This window comes from Tigriopus californicus, chromosome 10 (genome assembly GCF_007210705.1).
Source record: "Tigriopus californicus strain San Diego chromosome 10, Tcal_SD_v2.1, whole genome shotgun sequence".
Lineage (NCBI taxonomy): Eukaryota > Metazoa > Arthropoda > Copepoda > Harpacticoida > Harpacticidae > Tigriopus > Tigriopus californicus.
Genome location: NC_081449.1, coordinates 1,718,201 through 1,736,250, shown reverse-complemented (window position 1 = coordinate 1,736,250; position 18,050 = coordinate 1,718,201). Strand labels below are relative to the sequence as shown.

Sequence of the window (18,050 nt, the reverse complement as noted above, 5' to 3'; positions counted from 1 at the left end):
AATAGGATAAAAATCAAAGTGTTTTTGGCATAATGCAATCAAAAAAAATGTAGTTTTGCTCTGCAAATCACATACATACGCATTTGCCCTCATTTTAGTAACACATCTCGAAAGTGTAACGAAATGTAACAATAATGCAATGCACTAATGATGCATTCAGATTTTCGTTTCAAACTCCAGGAGCAACATATTTATGTAAGTGATCATATACTAATGGATTTTCTTCGGATGTAGTCTCATAAACCTTGTTTTTGGCAGTAGAGTCATTTGAGAACAACTCTCGTGGATGATGGTTTACTTCTTAAGGATCGTCAATGTTTCAATTGACAATGTGGTACTATCAATTCCACGTAAGACCTAGAATTTTTTTGTCACTGTTAAAGTGTAAATGTCAAATTACCAATCACAACTTTTTATTTCGTCCGGAGTTTTTCATTCAGATCAAAGAGTTTAATGGCCGACTTGATGAATCTCGCTTCAGGCAAGTTGAATTATTCTCATGAAACGTTTGTTATTTATCTTCAATCTTAATTTCTTTTAAATCTTACAAATATACAGGTAGAAAGAGCGGTAGAATAATAAAAAACATGTTTTTAGGGCATCTTGCACGTAACATATAAAAAAATGATTTGGACATTCGTAGAGCAAATCATGTACTCTATTGATTGCCCTTGTTTAGCACCGCATCTCGAAAATCTCGAAAGTGTAACAAAATGTATCCTAAATTGCAACGCAATGATGAGGCACTCGGAATTTCGTTTCAATCTCCCAACAATGTGCTTGAATGTGGGCGACATGATTGCGCCTATACGTAAACAAGGCAAATCCGACACCTCTGGAGGTCAGCCTGAACCTAGTCTTGTTTCTTGGGTTTCAGTTAAGTGTTTCCACCACATGGATGAAAACTTCAATTTGAGCCCCATTTTAACCTCTTCAAAATTGCGTTATTAAAAAATGTGGTCGGACAACTTACTTAAACCCGTTTTATCAAGCTTGCTAGACGAGAGTAATTGCTTGACAAGGAGTCGTATTAGGGGTTTCTACTCTGAATTTGGACGAGCCGGCAACGATTCAAATTTGTACCATAGTTGTCCTAAGTAGCTTGACTACGAATGAAACATTTTTTCCACCAGCGACAGCTGAGACGAAAAGACGCGATCGCAGCGCCCTTGATCGATCTATATATGAAGTTATCTATGGTTGGGAGGAATGGCATGCAAATGGAACCAATGCCTTTACCATAAGAAACTACATTCTGCCAAGTCAGGATGCAGTTTCTTGCACACTCTACAAACTGTTCTGCCTGGCTGGCTGACATTTAGACCCTTCATGGATGCTTTGTGATAATAGTTGTCTGAGTAGTTGGATGATTTTAGATTAATGATCACTTGGTGGTGAGTTATAGAATGTCTCCACCTTGGATTTGCAGGTTTTGCCCCTTGTGGACAAAAATAAGCGTTCTTTCTTCTGAACTGTATCCTCCTTTGCATCCTCCTTTAAGAATATGAATATGATTATGTTATGAAATTGTGTAGCAATAGAATCTTAAATTCATCATATGTATGACGAAAGAATGAAGATAATTTCAAGCTTTGCTGTAAGTCATGGCTAAATATTTTATTGCTTAGGTGATTCACATGGTCCTTTTAAGTTTGAAAAGTTTGAATGAAACTCCAATTCACTGAATGATAGTTGCTTTTGTTGGACTGCAGTCAAACCTTCCATAATTCCTGTTGAATGAATGAATGCCCTTCGAAACAGGGCCAAATATTCTATTTCCACATTCTGGAGGTGTTATTTCGTTTCAACAGAGCTTGTGGCAACCAATTCTTTGGGTCAAACCAATGATCGATTGGGTGTCATTTTTGTAATGTGGCAGCACTGAATTGAAGAGAGAGACAGAGCCTCTTCAGGTTTGAGTGAAGAGGAACTCAGGTTTGACCAGGGCTAAGGTGGTTTGCATAATTTGGCAACGAATGTCATTAAGTTCCAACCCATCTTTGCCAAAGGTTACATAATGTGTTAGATGAAAAACCTGAGAGGACACTTGCTTCGAAGTTTTGCCAGGGTGAGCATAAAATCAAGGTAAATGTGTCACACTCATTGCAGGACAATAGCTAATCAGACCCTAGAAACTAATGACAAGGAATAACCATTGCCTGGGAATAACCACAAAGGTAATGATAGACTCTAACATAGCTGTAAATAATGGACAAGTCCAATGGGCAACAGTTGTCAGGCATGAAGTGTTTGAAGTTTGAGTATGATATTATTTAGAACTTGAACTGATTAGAAAGACTTGTTATCTCGGTCTGTGTTTTGTTCTAGATGATTACTGGGTGTGATTTGTGCCATTTCAGCCATCATTTGCAAATTCAAACTGCACTCATTCTTACTTGCTCTGCATTAAAGTGTTAAAGATGTGAAACATGTCATTTGATGAAACATAAAGAAGAAGAATCAGTTTTGGTTCCCTCTCGATTTCATATAAATGTAACCAGAACATGACTATGATTTGTAATTATTCCTCTTTGTCAATTGATACTTTTAGATGAAAAACATTGGTGAAAATCAACTTATGATTCATCAGTTCAATTTTGATGGCCAAAGGATGGCTCTCAGGCAACACTGTGATCGATGTCCAAGGTAAACCAACTAACTTGAAGTAAACTCCTGAGTTCGGGTCCAAGCTTAGAGGAATCAGGTGACAGAGGCTTCTCTTATCACAGCCCCATTCAGTTCAGGGAGACAATGCTTGCCAGGACCTGAATAAAGATTGATATTTTCATGTTATCAAACGGTTGACTATGATAACAAAAAAGAATAATTCACATTTTCATTTCAGACATTTAGCGTTAAAGTTACTTAACCTTCATAGTTTTAACTGAGATGATTCATTTCAAATTCGGGAACAAACGCCTTGAACGGTTTTTGCTTTAAGCAACCTGGCCACCTTTGGACTATATTCTTTGAGAAAAGGCTGCCTGTGAAGCCTTAGATTTCACCTTAAGCGCGGCCATGTACTTGTGGCATTCTTAGACCCGTGCCAAACAAATTGCAAAATTGATGGCTCGGCTTCGATTTTTGCCCAAAACAACCAGTAAAAAAACTACTTGAATATCCATGATGATGCTTTTTCAATGAAAAGCGTCTTGTATCATCCCTTGCAACTTACGTGGAAGAAAAACATTGTGTAATTTTTGGTCACGCTGTGGCAAGTGCCTCCGTTCAGTATTGAAAACAGAGGGAAAACAAAACAAGAATCGCTTGGATAAGATAGAATTTTCGCCCCAAACCCTCCTCGGCCGATATGAACAGTGACTCGGCCACGCCTTTACCGGCCTCAAACCATCCCCCGCCAGTTATTCCACCCGCTGACGCCCACCAGGTCCACGCCCACGCCCCGGATGAGGATGACTCGTTAGTCATTGACCTGAAGCCTGAAAGTGAGTCGGTCAGCTCACCGAGCAGCACGCCCGCGCCCGCTCGATTGCCGGCCGGCCCCAGCCCGCAACGAGCGCCAGGTCAGCGAACTAGCGCTGATGGGGTGTTGCTTAGTGGTGTCGAGGGGAGCGCCAAGGAGGGCGTGGGGTCAGGCGCCAGCCCCGGGGCCGGCACGGGCGGGAGTGAGGAGGAAGAGAAAGAATTTGAGCCGACCGTGGAGATGATGATGAATGACTTCGATGACGAGCGCACTCTCGAAGAGGAGGAAGCACTGCAAGAGGATAATGAAACGGATACGGGTAAGGAACTGGACAAGTGCTAGTTGGTCTCGAGGGTTTACGGACACTAATCAAATTCACGGGTATGGGTGCTCGTAGAGTATATATCAAAGGTTGTATGGCAATAGTGGCAAGTAGAGCGATGGTCGAGGTTGCTTACAAATGACCTTAGATGAGGATGAAAAGATAAAAAAATAGTTTGGTTTGGAAAAGAATGAAGCACGAACTTCAAAAGCCTGGATGATTTATCTGGAAATTCTTCAACATATCACGATGCAGCAGAGTTTAACCCGTTCACACTGAATCATTTCCATCCTTTTACTTGTTAGGCCATAGTTAAGTGGGTTAAATCTACTGGCTTCCTTCTTTTAAACCGAACAAGACGTATCGTTTATTGTGTCAGCCCCTCCAACACCATGTAGTGGCAGATAAAGGAGTTTTGGTATAACGTGTAGATGGACATGAATAAGGTAAAGAATAAGGCAGAAGAGTAAAATAAAGATCTATGTCTCCAGCGCCTTAGAAGAGTTAGCTTTGTGATAAATACCATGAGTTCAACTGAGAGCGAATACATTCCAAGAGGTCACTGATCGAACGCTTTGCGGAACAGCATTCCACCTTGGAATGGCGCGAATGATGAAGGAATTGAGTCTAGCCCCACAACGAGCAACCGGGGTCCAAATTTTTCCTGCCAACGACGATCTGGTTTCGCGATGATTTTTGTCCTTCAAATAATAAAATGCCTCTTCCCATATGATCTAGAAAGAGGAGTGTTTTTTTAAACTACTTCAAGAGATTCGAAATTAGATTAAGGGTGCTCATGGTGGTCAAGTCTTTTAAGATCTGGACACTGCGAGAATTGAAGGGATGTTGGTGCTGGTGGCTCGGGTTTCAATGAACCATCTGATAAGTAGCCGTCCAGAGACTCGGAAACAGATTCGAAACCGAAAATCATCCATGCATTTTCTGGGATACCTGAATAGTCGGGGAGTCGGCTCAACCCAAAGAGGACTGATGATAACTCCAATTCCAAGGTAGCCTCAAGCTGCCACGAAACATGGGTTCCGGTCAAGCCATACATAGCCTCGCCCAATGTCCTGGTAATGACGATGACATGAGTCCATTGATCCCGTTGAATCTCAGACATGGCTCGTCCGTCATTCGATAAAACTCTAGTAAAACCCTGCCCGTTTTCAAAAAACACGACACTCCCTCTGGCGAGAGAAGCCACTCTCGAAACCTTCCAATGTTTATGTTACTCGGAAATTAGTAGGTCGGCCCCTGTTAAAGAGTTAACCATCCCGTTATTGCCTGCCTGCTTGCCTGCCTGGCTGCTTGCCTGCCTGGTGGCTTCACTCGCTTGCCCCGCCCCAAAAATCTGCGGCCATCTATGGCTGGCCCATAGGCTCGTTCTCGAGTGGTAAAGGCCCCAGGCCCCATGGCGATTAGGAGCTCTTGGTCCCAGGTGAAGGGTGTTGAGGGTGTTGTTCTGTCTTTCAGCCGCCGAGGTTGAAGCCCTGGAGCTCGAGGGTGACATGCCATTGGGGGATCTGCTCAAGATGTACGGCTATAAAGCGGGCGCCGAAGACGAGCCTAGTGACTCGGAGACCAAAGATAGCCCAACGGCCTCACCGGCCAAGGACGAGGACGAGGACGGCGAAGAAGAGGAAGAGGAAGAAGAAGATGCCCTGGCCGCCACCACGTCCTCGCCCAAAGCCGGGGACAAACGCTCCAATTCGGACGAGGACAAGTCGGAGGACGTCAAAAGCGGAGCCAAACGCGGATCCATGAGTCCGCCCCCGCCTGCCAAGAAGAGTAAGTCCGAATTGGCCCGCTTCTACTATGAGGACCAGCAGGGGCGGTCCCTCCGCTCCTCGGCTATGGGCGGTGGGGGTGGAAGTGGGTCGTGTTCACTTTCAGGCGCTCCGGGTGAAGATGAGGAGGAGGATAGCGATGGGGGAGGATTAGGGGGCGGGAACGGGGACGAGTCCGATATGGAAGGACGGGATTACTCGTGGAAGAAGACCATCATGATCGGGCCCTCGTTTCAAGCCAGTGTCCCGTCCGACATGTCCAAGTACGACGACACCTTGCCCTACGAGAACGAAGACAAACTCCTCTGGGATCCCAAGCTACTCACCCGCCAAGAGGTGGAGCAATACCTGTCCAGGTCCCAGGATTCGCTCAACCAATCGGGCGTGGCTAGTCTGCCCATGGGAGACCATATTCGCGATGACGAGCAGGTAGATGAGTCCTATCTGAACTCAAACTTCAAGACCCTCATGCCCTCGATGTGTGTGCTTCATTTTCAGGCCCTGCATTTACTGCTGCAATGCGGCTACAATTACGAGGAAGCTCTTCGTCGTCGCCGAATGAACCCGTTGAGTCCAGCTGAAACCATGTCGCTGTGGTCGGAAGAGGAGTGTAGGGCTTTTGAGCTCGGATTACGGCTTTACGGGAAAGATTTTCACATGATCCAGCAACAGAAAGTCCGGACGCGGTCCGTGGGCGAATTGGTGCAATTCTACTACCTGTGGAAGAAGACCGAACGACACGACGTATTCGCCAACGCCACCCGACTTGAGAAAAAGAAGTACACTCTTCATCCAGGTACACTCACACCGCAGTCAATTCTTTTGAGCAGTAATCAAATGAATGACGCCATTCTTTTATCGCTCTTGCAGGGACCACAGATTACATGGACCGGTTCATAGATGAGCAAGAACAGAGTCATCCGCATCCTTCCCCGAATTACCATTCCTTGTTGTATGGAACCGACGGAAAGAGGGGCATATCTATCAACACGCCGAGCGGGCATCACCATAGTATGTTGAAGCCAACGGAGGCTGCTATCAATGGCTCTGCCCCGCCCATTACGTCATCCCATACGCCCAATGCGTCCAACGGTTCAGTCCTCTCCTCGTCGTCCACAACCAACGGATCTTCCGGCCTCTCAGTACAAAACATGATCGCGTTTCCGGAAAACCCACCCAGCAGTAATAACAGCAGTAGTAGTATGAACCTCTCGATGAGTACTCCAACCTTGGCAGTGGCTCCAAATACAACCGACCACCACCACATTCATCATCCACCGCCCACCATGGACTGATGAAAGTTCCCTCCTCACATCCTCTGGGTCAAGTTATGGATGCGCGCTCCATTTCAAGGTGGAGAAATCTCCACGATCGACATTCTCATTTTCTTCGGACAAACATACGATTATTGTATAGCTCTTTTGACGTACGACTATTTAAATATCACAAATTATTGAAACCTTATCATTGGGCGTGTTCACGTTTTCTTTCGTTGAATTAGGTTTCAGATTGGCAGCATGTCAAGAATCCTGCGTATTCTGCGTATTTTGCCTAGTCAAAAGAAGGATTCGGCGAGCTTCAAACATTGAGACACGATTGCTGATCGGTCGAGGCTCAGAATTATGAATGAGTGAAACTTATGAATATTTCGCCATTAACAATTACGTCAACCTTTTTTCAAGTCACATTTTAAGCAAAACTGCACTCTCATCCAGAATAACATTTTATGATTTTCTTTTCTTGAGGGTTGTGGAGTCCAGTTTTAGGTCCCAGAAGCCCTCTTGGAAAGGTTCTTCGCTAGACCAAGCCAAAGCTCCTTGCTCTGTGATGATGACAATCAATCGGTTGTATGAAGAAAAAGGCATCCGGTTACGGAGGATGATGGTTTTGATTTTCGGTTCAGAATGTATTCCCATAGGGTGCAATTTAATAATCTACATGGGTGGTTTTGGGTTTATGTGTGTTTGGGGTGCTGGATCACCCCAAGTTCAATATCACAGGTTGAAAAGCATGGATGAAGCATCAGTGGGCGCCTCAAGTTCAACAACTGCAGTCATTCGGACCATTTTCATCGGCTTCTAGGGCTTGATCAATGCGAAAACTCCTCGCTTCCTCTAAAGACTGGAGTTCAATCTTGGACCTAAAATTGGTTTGGCCAATAGAGGTGTCAGTTCGGAATTAGAGGAAAGAACGACAATGAACTGATTCGACACTTCTAAAGGACCAAATAAACCTCCACCATCAGACGAACTAACTCGTACACCTCTCTCTCTCATTTGATTACCTGTGGGCGGAAGTTCCAATCTCGGGCCTGGGATGGCCAGGTGGTAACATCAAATCAGGATCAACCAAAGTAAACAAGCTCATAAAAGTTTTGAGCACAAACCTGTTGGTTTCCGAGAGTTGATTGGCAATGTCTCGGAACATCTCCTCCACGCCTTCCCCAGTCTTACACGAGGTTTTGTACAAGCCAGACATTAGGTTATGACATTGCTCACTAAAGGCCTCCATCTCTCCATCCGTGACTTGAATCCGCGACTTCAAATCAAACTTATTACCACATCTGCAATCCATGAAAACCGCAATCAATCGGAATCTTCAGTCACCAGACCACCCAACCTCGGTCGGATGATGCTCGCTCAAAACGTACAGAAATATCTTCGCATTTTCAGCATAGGTCACGATATCTAAGAGATGTTGGGACAAGACATGGAAGGAATCGGGTCGATCCAGGGCAAACACGAGAATGGCCGCCTCTGAGTACTTGTAATAACTGGACGTGATGGAGGCCACACGCTCCATGCCTCCCGTGTCCCATAATTGAAGTTTCAGCGCCCGATCCGTGTCCTTCATCTGGTAGACCTTGCCAAAGTTGTCCAAGCCTAGAGTGGATTGGCGATCCGAGGCCCGAACAAAGGTATCGTTGGCGAACCGCCGAAATAACGAGGATTTGCCCACGCCATACTCGCCCACCAAGATGACCTACGACATACAAAATGAAGGATGGCCGTATGAAGGGATCGAGACCTTGAGACCGAAGACCACCCACACACACAGTTAGCCGGATTAGGGATGGGAAACACTGACCTTTTGGGCTGGGATTTTGACAGTGGCCATGGTGATGACTTGATATGTATGTGTGTGTATATGTATATATGTGAGAGGCGAAGCTGATCAGGATTCAGGACACATGTGTGCTGTCAATGGCCAAATTTGGCTTGCATCCCATCATCGCATCGCATGGTCGTCGGGTCTCAGCTTTCCGCTCACTAGAACTAACCACCAGCACCAGGAGCTGATAAACGGGCCGGGCTTGGCCTTTCACGGATTTGTTTCTCTTCTGACGGACGGAGGGAGGTAGGGAGGGACGCTTGGGGGGCCTCTTTGTTGATCAATTAGCTGGCAGTGTCTCTGAAATATCTTCCGGATATAAAGCAGGCTGGGCTGGAGTAGGTCATCAGTGGCAAGGGCTGCTCAACGAATGCAAATTAGAATGGGCCAAGAGCGCACACTCATATGAACCAAATAAAGCAAGAAATGGCAGTAGAAATTCAGAGAAGTGAAGAAATGTACATCATTGAGCGCCTTTACTTTCTTTGGGGAATGATTAAGAAAATGGCATGGGAGCAAAACCTGGGAGCAAATGAAATGAACATTAAAACAGGAACACGTTATTCTGTGATATTTTTAATAAATGGTTAAAATAGTTTTCTTTCACTTACCAGACAATCAAACCAGAATTATTAACTAGAAAACACAAGATGCTCAGTGTCAGATTGCAAGTGTTTTGAACACTTCTTTGCTTTTTCCGTGTGCATGAAACCAGTTCGAGTCATCTTTGTTGGGAGATCATGTTCTAGTTTTCTTTTTACATTTCCGACTATTTCATTTGTGTATTTATTTGTCATTGATGTGACCAAAAATATCAATAAAATGTTTATCATTACTAGGAAATCGGTGAAAGATGACAGAAAATGCCAAAAAATCGAAAAAGATTGACGCAAAAGCCATGTGAAGGTTTCGAGCAACCCTAGTCATCACATCAGTAAGGCCCCGAATTTGGGGAATATCTGTCAAAAGTAAAGGAATTTTTTTTTTTGATGAACCTCACGTTTCAATGGCATGTTTTGAATGATTGAATGTGAAATGCATCAGTGGATATAGCCATAGTTTAGCCACGGACCACGTATGATTAAGAACTATAGGGCTAGTCAAGTAAACGCGTTCATGGACAACTGACGTTATTCCATGGAGTAAAATCAAAGACAACATGCCCAGCCAAACCGCACTGTGCATGCATGGGATTTTGACATTTTTTCCATTTTACATGCTTGTCTAGGCACTTAACAATGTGGTATTGAGCCCATTTGATAGTGCGTTTACTGATTAACACCAAACATGCTCATTTAGTAGGGTTTTGTAACACAACTTGCTCAAAATCACTCGATTATTGAAAATTCACACTGGCGCAATCGACGTGACGCGGTTCGACTGTGATGTTTTCTTAGTTTCTCTTTCCCAAAATGCCCAAAATCAGGGTGCCGGGCCACATTTTTCCTTGAATTTCCTTTACTTGACATCCCCTATAAAACATAAACTTACAATAGAAATAGGGAAACCTTCAGACGTACCCCTCAATATAAGTTCAGAGACTCCTCCAAGTTCGGAAACGGGAATGGATGGAGTATTGAACCGATGTTTTGTTGGGTTGAGCCCTCACAATATTGGACATTTTTGCTTTTACGATTCCTTTGAAATCTGATGGGTTGCGAGTTTCCTCAAGGATTTTGCTACTGAGTTGAAGCGTCTTGGATTGTGTCGGATGATTCATGTCTGCTTACAACACACACACCAACAGTCATTTTGTCAGCGTGTGCGTTCCTTTCTTAGGTGTCGCTCCAAGTTTGTTGGACTATATTTGAAACACTAGTCAGGAAACTCGCTTCGCTCTGTTGATAAAAACATCCACAAAAATATGCGACGCATTATTAGTAAGCCAGACACGATTAATGAATGATCCATGGCTTGCAGGGTGGGCAATTTTGAGAATTAGCGTGACTTTTGGATACCAAGTGGACAAAAGTGTCCAAAAGTGTCCAAAAGTGTCCAAAAGTGGACAAAAGTGGACAAAAGTGAACAAAAGTGGGCAGAATGTGTCCAAAATTAAGTACAATTGTGCAAAAGGGATTGACAAGCAAACACTTTTAAACCCTAAATCATGTTATTTCTTTACCAAATCTAGATGTGAACCGCAAATAGAATCAGTAATCAATAAAATCTAAGCTTTCTTCAAACACATAAATATGAAGTAACAACTAGCCTTTTCACTAACGTTTTTAATTTCCAAGATATACACTTAACGAAATTCGTTATCTTGATACAATACAGCTTTATAAAGTCAAAACAAATATCTTTAATATATTTTGAATGTTAATAAGTCAAAGCCACACTATAATCAGGGCATTTTGGGGGCTGGGTAATTTAACAAAGATTAAAAAAAATAATTTAAAAAAGCTTAGGAGCTGAATATCAAATATCCAATAATACTTCTCATATTTGTAATATACATAACATATTTATAAGGAGTGCATGAATTACACTTTTATAATACATCTAAAAACTAAGATATATGTTTCTTTAAGAAACATTGGGAATCTCATTTCCTGACATCAAGCGCATCTTTAAAAGTTAAAAATATGCCTAACAATGTCTCAATTAACTTACTTATGGAAGAAAAACCATAAGTATAGGAAAATATGTCATTATTAGATTTTAGCAATTCGTAAGAAATTCAATTTTTAATATTAGTACTTTTTAAGAAGAAATCCCAAATGACTGATGATTTTAAGTAAAACATTTTTGCAAAAAGTTAATAATGTTGAATAAATGAAGCCAGATAACCAGAATATAATGTTTAGCTATTTCAGTTTTTGAATCCTTTGCAACAGCTGCATTCTACTAGAGGGAGACTTTGTTCCCTGCTTGCTTTCTAATCTAACGTAAGAAAAAAAGAGTTAAGAACCTGTCTTTCAAATACCTTTTTTTGGGTATGTTAGAGGTATATGGCAAAGGTTTTAAAGACTTATCTTGCTCTTGGAACCATCAATGAGCAATTTTAAGTAGGATAGGTTTCATACAGAATATCCTTTATATTTGTAGTTTTAAAGGTTCGTATTTTTGGACATTTTTGGACACTTTTGTCCACCCTTATTTTTGGACACTTTTGGACAAAAGTGTCCCAAAAATGAAATGCCCACCCTGATGGCTTGGGAGTCATCCAAAACCAACGCTATCAATAAACCCCACCAAGAAATGAGATATTGGGGTTTAAAAACGGTTTATTATCCGGTTGGCGGTACTTGACGAATACATGGCATAGGCAAACTTCTGAACTGACATTGGAATACATAACGATACTAAATCAACTCCGGGGCGATGGTTCATCGATCCCATGCCAAGCAGGATCATCCCCAGGACCGTTCGGTTAGCACATCAAAGTTAAATATGTTATACGTTCGCGTCATCCAAGAGGGTTCGCCGAGAAAAATGCCATCGAGGCCGTGAGGTTAGATAGACGACGACCTCTATTTCCTGGGCTGATGGATGATGGTGGGTTGGTGGCTGTCCACCTTCTGGTGAGTGGGCAAAGGCTTCTCATGGAAAGACTTGACGGCCTCCTTAGGGAACGCGTCCGAATCCTTGATCTCCACCCCCGACACCACCACGGACGAAGCCCCACCTCCGCTGGGTTTCTTGGGGTCCTCGCCGAATTCCTCCTTCTCTTCCGCCGTCATCTTGGGCGGCGTATCCTCTTTGGGCGGCTTGTGTTGCACCACACGCATACCACCCACTTTGGTGGCAGGGGGATGACCCGCCTTCAACTCTTGATTCTCGTTATCAGCCATGCTTGAAGGATTATTACTTGGCTTCGATTGCTTGGATCTGAAAGAGAATACATCAGTTTTACGACACGCCCCACACGTCATAGATGAGAAATCAACAACCAGACACACCTATTCACGGTTAATCAATCATTCAATCTATCAAGGCAAAACATAATGGATGAAGCATAAAACTGCTGAAACGAATAAGGGATCGGAAGTAACATGCTTTCTAAATGGTTTGTATCGCTCACTAAACATTAAATGATATTTGATACATGCTAAAGCCAAATCTTCGACCTGTTCTCACCTTTGGTGATTGAATTGAACTAATATCGATGTGTCGGAACCGTCTGGTTTTAAACACTATCTTATTCCGTGTCGTCGTACAACTCCGAATTCTAGAGTGTTCGTATCTGACCACGTTGTACGTACGACCCAAAGACAAGCATACACTAGAGAACGAATCAGCGGCCAGACCACAGAAAGAATACACCCTCTCTAGACAAGAACCTCTATGGCCTATTCCATCGGCATCCAACAGTAAAAAACGTTTCATTAAAAATCTCTATTTTTCGAGGTTGGAGTCATAGAAAAAGACTGGAGAGACGGTCTTTCAGAGGCTGACTTTCTCAACCATGGGCTGAGCTAGTTATTTTCGTCCAACATGTTGAATATTTCTTACAAATTGGAGTTAAACTGAGGCCGGTCAGGAGTACTTACTCGTTGTTCTGAGACTTGAAGTGAACTGAAAATGTTCCCGAAAGTACATCAGGGTTACTCATAGCCGGCGGAACGAAAACAATCGCCATGATTTATACAAAGAATATGAGCCGAACATGACATTCCATCGCGTCCAGTGACTCAGTTCCTGTAAATTGATAAGAGACTCAGCTTTAAAATATACATATGTATGTATTCTCCATCTTTGGAACTGCGTGGCAACCCTAAAGTTGGCTGACTGTTGGATTACAACGTGCAACGTGTCTTCTGAGTGGCGAGTCGGCTTGAAAATCCCTATGAGAGCTCAGACTTGCCTTCGCCCTTTCATCCATCCATGGACTTCTCGAGCAATAGACTTACTGAAATGGGACAGAAAGTCATGTATCGTCTTGCTAAGTTGTAGGACATGTTATGTAAAAGAAATTCAAGTAAAAACTAGTGAGATAATCCTGATTTTGAGGGGGGAAAATAAGACAAACAATACCGTCAACATGCATTGGTAAAGATTGAATTTGTCATTTAATTCAGTTGCATGGGTTGTTGAAGCTAAACAGTATTCTGACATTGAACCAATAAATTGACAGTGACAGAATTGCACCAAAAAAATGACATAGTTTTGAGTTTTGTAGCCCATCACACTCAATAGTTAAAAATTCAATTGGATGGTAGAGCAAGTGCATGTTTGACTAATTTCTGCCTCCTCAAAATGCGCAAAATCTGGGTTGCCGCACTACATTTTTCTTGAATTGAATTTCAATTCCTTATTATGGCCTATTGATCACATCTCGAGTTCAAGCTTTTGATCGAGTTTCAGGTCAAGCCGAGAATTGAAGAGCTATTTTCTGCTTTATGCTGTTCAGTGGCTCAACAAATCCGTAACACTCTTTACCAATTGTTATTTCACTGATGTCTGTAAGGCTAGAAAAATCAATGGCAATTCTGGAGATCTTGACAAAACTTGGCCAAATTTGAGCCCAAAGGTTTGGCTTTGGAAAGTTATGCAACGCATTCAGAGCTGTGCTGTTATCATCAGATAAAATTCGAACATTTGGCCTCCTCTCATATGGTTGTTTCCTTAAGCTTTTGATGGTATAACTTTTGCGGGAACCACTATATCATCATATTGAATCACTAGGAGTGATTTAGTTTTAATGGAAATCATATGAATTACTTTCATATAACTGGTTAGTATTGTGTGAAGGAGGATAATTTGTCAGACCACCACCTCACAGTCCATGTATATAGAAGTCTGCCTTCCATCCAAACATCCTCGCTCTGGCAGTCTTCTCTAGCTGGACAGTCGCTACTGGCGTGGCCTGAAAAAGAGAAGTCGAGAACCCAAGGTTCGAGATTGCGCGACAACAAATGTCCCATCCTTCAGACCTTTGTGAAATGAAAGTCGCTTTTCTAGTATGGAACCCAACGGCAGGATAATATGCAGTTTCATCACATAATCAAGAGAAATAGACATATTCAAAGGATCCGGGTGTAAATAAAGGCTAAAGAAGAACACCTTGTTTCAGCCTGATCAGCCAGAATTGATCCAGCCAACAGTAACACTTGAAAGCTCAGGGTCAGTGTGACAATTTATTGTTTCGAGTGGCATTACCCAACATGACTTGGACGCATTTGTAGCCTATAAACATAGCTAGATGTCCTGAAATACAAACTTAGTAAGCTATAGAACCCTGAATATCTAGTTCTTTTGAGTTCTATCAACAATTATATAGCCTATGCACATTACCTAAACGAACATATCATGATGAAATATCCCTCGCAACATTGCCAGTGACGCCATTTACCTTACGTCCTCGTCTCAATGGGTCAGAATGCCTCCCGATAAACTCGCGCCTCTGCCTTCACATCCCTGAGCGTCTCTTGACCATCACGCAACAAAAGTCACATCCCCTTAATCCAACTAGTTCCCGTCCATCCAGCATCACAGAACACTCCATCATGCCGATGCCTCTCAAGCCAACCCGCCAGCCCATTGAATGTCATGTCCAATAGTGGCAAGCCTGATGATGATGGCTAGCCCAAAGTTTTCGTGGTGACCAAACCTCCTCATCCTTCCCTCCCTCCATCCATTCTTCAAATTCAATCCATCTCCGATTCGGCCCGAGCGATTCATTCCTCGGTGGGTGGAATTGGTCAGGGTTCGAGACCCATCCGTGTGCTGGCCCAGTGACCCGTGATCTCGGAGGGCCTGATGGGGTGTGGGCAGGGGCGTAGCGACGGTTAGTTGTCGGTGGGACGAACACGCCAGACGCCTGCCTCCATTTAGCATGTTTTCGTCGTTTCGGTTGAGTTCCAACGAATCTGCATCCACGGTGGATTGGGGCGGGGTGGAATATGAGGCGCGATCCCGCGAGGTGGGCGGGGTGCTGGTGGGTGGGAAACGTCCATCCACCAGTCGCTTAGGCGAACGAGCCAGTAAGCGGGCGCGAACCCGCGATTGGCTGCGTTGCTACGCCCAACCCGTGGTAAGTCTGATTTCAATCTCCGTGAGCCGTTGCCGTTTTGTGTGGGGACCTCATAACCAAGAGAGTAAGCTTTTAAGCTTGGACTGGAGGGCTGAGGGATCCTGGATGATCCACAGGATCGGACCCGGACAAACGGGTTATGCTCCACTGAGAAGAAGTTAGTTGGCGGTGCTTGATTTGAAATTGGTGGCCCAAAGTTCAAAGGTTTAGAGTAGGACTTGAAGGGTTGAAAATATCGTGTTAGGTTAGGTCTGATAAGGTCGGGTCAAGGTTCAAAAAGGTGCACCGCCTACTAATCGGTGGAGCATACATAAGGTTGAACACGGACGAGGCGAAAACTAGGATTGATGGGGATCGAGCACGTCTCTCTCCAACTATGGACGGGCAGGAATATTCAGTATAAAGATGGAGGTGTTTATAAAGGGAAACGAACTTAAATCGTAATTAAAATTGAAATTCCCGATTTCTGAGACAATTCAAGGCCTTTTTGTGTCTTTGATTGTCTATTTTGTATTTAGCCTCTTTTGAGTCCTTCACCGATTTCTAATTTGTCAGTTAGATTGAGCCAGGTATTTGGGATCATCAATGGACCTCTCCTTATGAACTTTAGGCTTATCCAAAACGTATATAAATAAGTTGACGAATGTTTCCGCCTCGACCATCATTGAAGACGTCCTCGACTGCCATAACTGTTTTTCCCTCAGGCCCGTTCCAATGAAATTTCACCTAAACCTAAACCTATTAAAAATGCCGTTCGTTTCCCAAAAATTTCATCCAGTCGGCAAAAAATATCTGAAAAGCACAATAAGTCAGTGACACAGACCACCCTTGGCACGCATGTCTCGCTTTGAGACTAGTCTTATTTGCCCTGGAAACCCGCCTTACTTCACCGCAGCAAAAAAAAAAAACGTGTCGCAGTTAGTGAAGAGCTTGACAAAATAAAAAAAAACGTTTTTCTGGTTTCAGTTGTTGGGACGCAAAATTGACGCGAACCGCAAAATTGCGCCGGAAATCGAACGGTTGCCGTTGGAGCCGCATTGCTATGAGCTTGTCTTCGATCCCTACGATCCCACGCGCGATCCATCCGAGCACGTTCTACCGCCTTTGCCCGTGGCTCGGACCTCCGGACCAGTCACTCCCAAGACCGCCGCGCCCCCTAACCCCATCACTCCCCAAACTGCGTCTAAAGCCCCCATTGCCACGCCTCCCCCATCTTTGCCCCCTGTCGTCAACACTCCCGCCGCCGTACCCAATGGCACTCCGATCATTCGGCGACTGGTCAAGTCCACCCACGGCAAGAGCCCCAATTCACACCCACCGATCGTAACCAAGGCCCCGGAAACGGCCTTGGTCCGCCTGGCTAGTGGGAAGCTCATGCGGGTCCCCATGGAGTTCCTGCAACGGCATCAACCGCAACTCCTGCAGGCCAAACGCACCGTGATCTCCTCCACCGCCGCTGCCGCCGCCTCCTCCGTACTCCCTAATGGCACTCTGATGACCTCCACACCCAACGGTGCCGTCATCATGACCACGTCGACCACCACCACCACCACTCCAAATGCCAGTACCGGCATGCCGGGTTACTCGAGTGCTGTGCGTTCTAACCCGCCGCCTAATAATACTCTCAGTCGTGTTTTGGAGCGAATCTCTCCCAATCCGGCCGTGGTGCGACCGACTTTGCCCAACACGCCCCTGATCCACCCGTCGACCCCCACCACTTCCCGTGTCCTCACCGTATCCACCACGTCATCGTTTTCTTCCTCAGCCTCACCTTCCACCACCGGGACCACCACACTACCTGCCAATGTGCTCAGCTTTTTGCAGCAGAATGGAGCCGCTCTTACGGCCGGGGGTGGTTCTCGGGTGATCAGGATCAAAGCTTATCAAAGCCCCACTGGGGCGAATCCAGTATTGTTGTCGGGCAACGGTCTCCAAAGCTCGCCGCAGGGCGTGGCCAAGTTGTCTGATCGATTAAATGTCATCACCCCCGTGGTGTCGTCCATAGGCGGGACTTTGGCCACTGTGACTATGACCCCTACCAATTCCATGGTGACGACGTTGCCCGCCACCCGACATTCGTATGTGCTCCAACCCAACTCACCAGTGAGACTTCGCACAACCACCGACTCGTTGGCCTTGGCTAAACCCATTCCAATTTCTCAGCTCAGCCAAGCTCAAACCCAGGATGGCCAACGACTCAGTGCGGCATTAAACCATGCCGTGGCTGGGTCCGGTGCATCTGTGGCATCGCCCAAGGACAAAGTCATAGTTCTGGGTATGCCACCTTCTTTATTAGAACCATATTGTTAGATAGATGGGACGGTCGATCAAATGAAAATTCCGTCTTTGCGACTGGCTCCTGATTTAGAACGGAAAACAAGCCCAGGGGTGGGTGAATCATTTCGAAATTCGTCTTAATATGACAAT

General features: G+C 44.5%; 4 protein-coding genes across 5 annotated transcripts in view; 2 read left to right on the top strand and 2 right to left on the bottom strand.

Annotated features, from left to right (window-relative positions):
- The first annotated feature begins 3,211 nt into the window (after positions 1-3,211).
- On the top strand, positions 3,212-7,000 carry LOC131888404 (mesoderm induction early response protein 1-like). The gene is made up of 4 exons (XM_059237250.1): positions 3,212-3,743; positions 5,223-5,965; positions 6,035-6,332; positions 6,407-7,000. Exons 1-4 carry the CDS (start codon positions 3,311-3,313, stop codon positions 6,829-6,831), a joined length of 1,899 nt encoding a protein of 632 aa, XP_059093233.1. The 5' UTR covers positions 3,212-3,310; the 3' UTR covers positions 6,832-7,000.
- Positions 7,001-7,405: 405 nt separating this feature from the next.
- Positions 7,406-9,026, bottom strand: LOC131888405 (ras-related protein RabC-like). Of its 2 annotated transcripts, none has more exons than XM_059237251.1 (4): positions 8,624-8,946; positions 8,187-8,518; positions 7,923-8,099; positions 7,406-7,676 (listed from the first exon to the last, which is right to left on the bottom strand). In XM_059237251.1, exons 1-4 carry the CDS (start codon positions 8,651-8,653, stop codon positions 7,577-7,579), a joined length of 639 nt encoding a protein of 212 aa, XP_059093234.1. In that variant the 5' UTR covers positions 8,654-8,946; the 3' UTR covers positions 7,406-7,576. The 2 variants fall into 2 exon arrangements, with proteins under 2 accessions (XP_059093234.1, XP_059093235.1); XM_059237252.1 differs by lacking the exon at positions 7,406-7,676 and adding an exon at positions 7,706-7,847 and having other exon boundaries at positions 8,624-9,026.
- Positions 9,027-11,856: 2,830 nt separating this feature from the next.
- On the bottom strand, positions 11,857-13,294 carry LOC131887893 (death-associated protein 1-like). The gene is made up of 2 exons (XM_059236620.1): positions 13,141-13,294; positions 11,857-12,478 (listed from the first exon to the last, which is right to left on the bottom strand). The coding sequence occupies exons 1-2, from the start codon at positions 13,227-13,229 to the stop codon at positions 12,121-12,123; spliced, it is 447 nt and encodes a 148-aa protein (XP_059092603.1). The 5' UTR covers positions 13,230-13,294; the 3' UTR covers positions 11,857-12,120.
- A 1,763-nt stretch (positions 13,295-15,057) lies between these two features.
- LOC131888685 (mucin-2-like) overlaps positions 15,058-18,050 on the top strand; it is a 4,435-nt gene continuing 1,442 nt past the window's right edge. The window contains exons 1-2 of the mRNA XM_059237604.1: positions 15,058-15,623; positions 16,590-17,898. Of these exons, the coding sequence (XP_059093587.1) occupies positions 15,426-15,623; positions 16,590-17,898 (1,507 nt within the window). The 5' untranslated portion in view covers positions 15,058-15,425. The remainder of the gene's footprint in view (positions 15,624-16,589; positions 17,899-18,050) is intronic.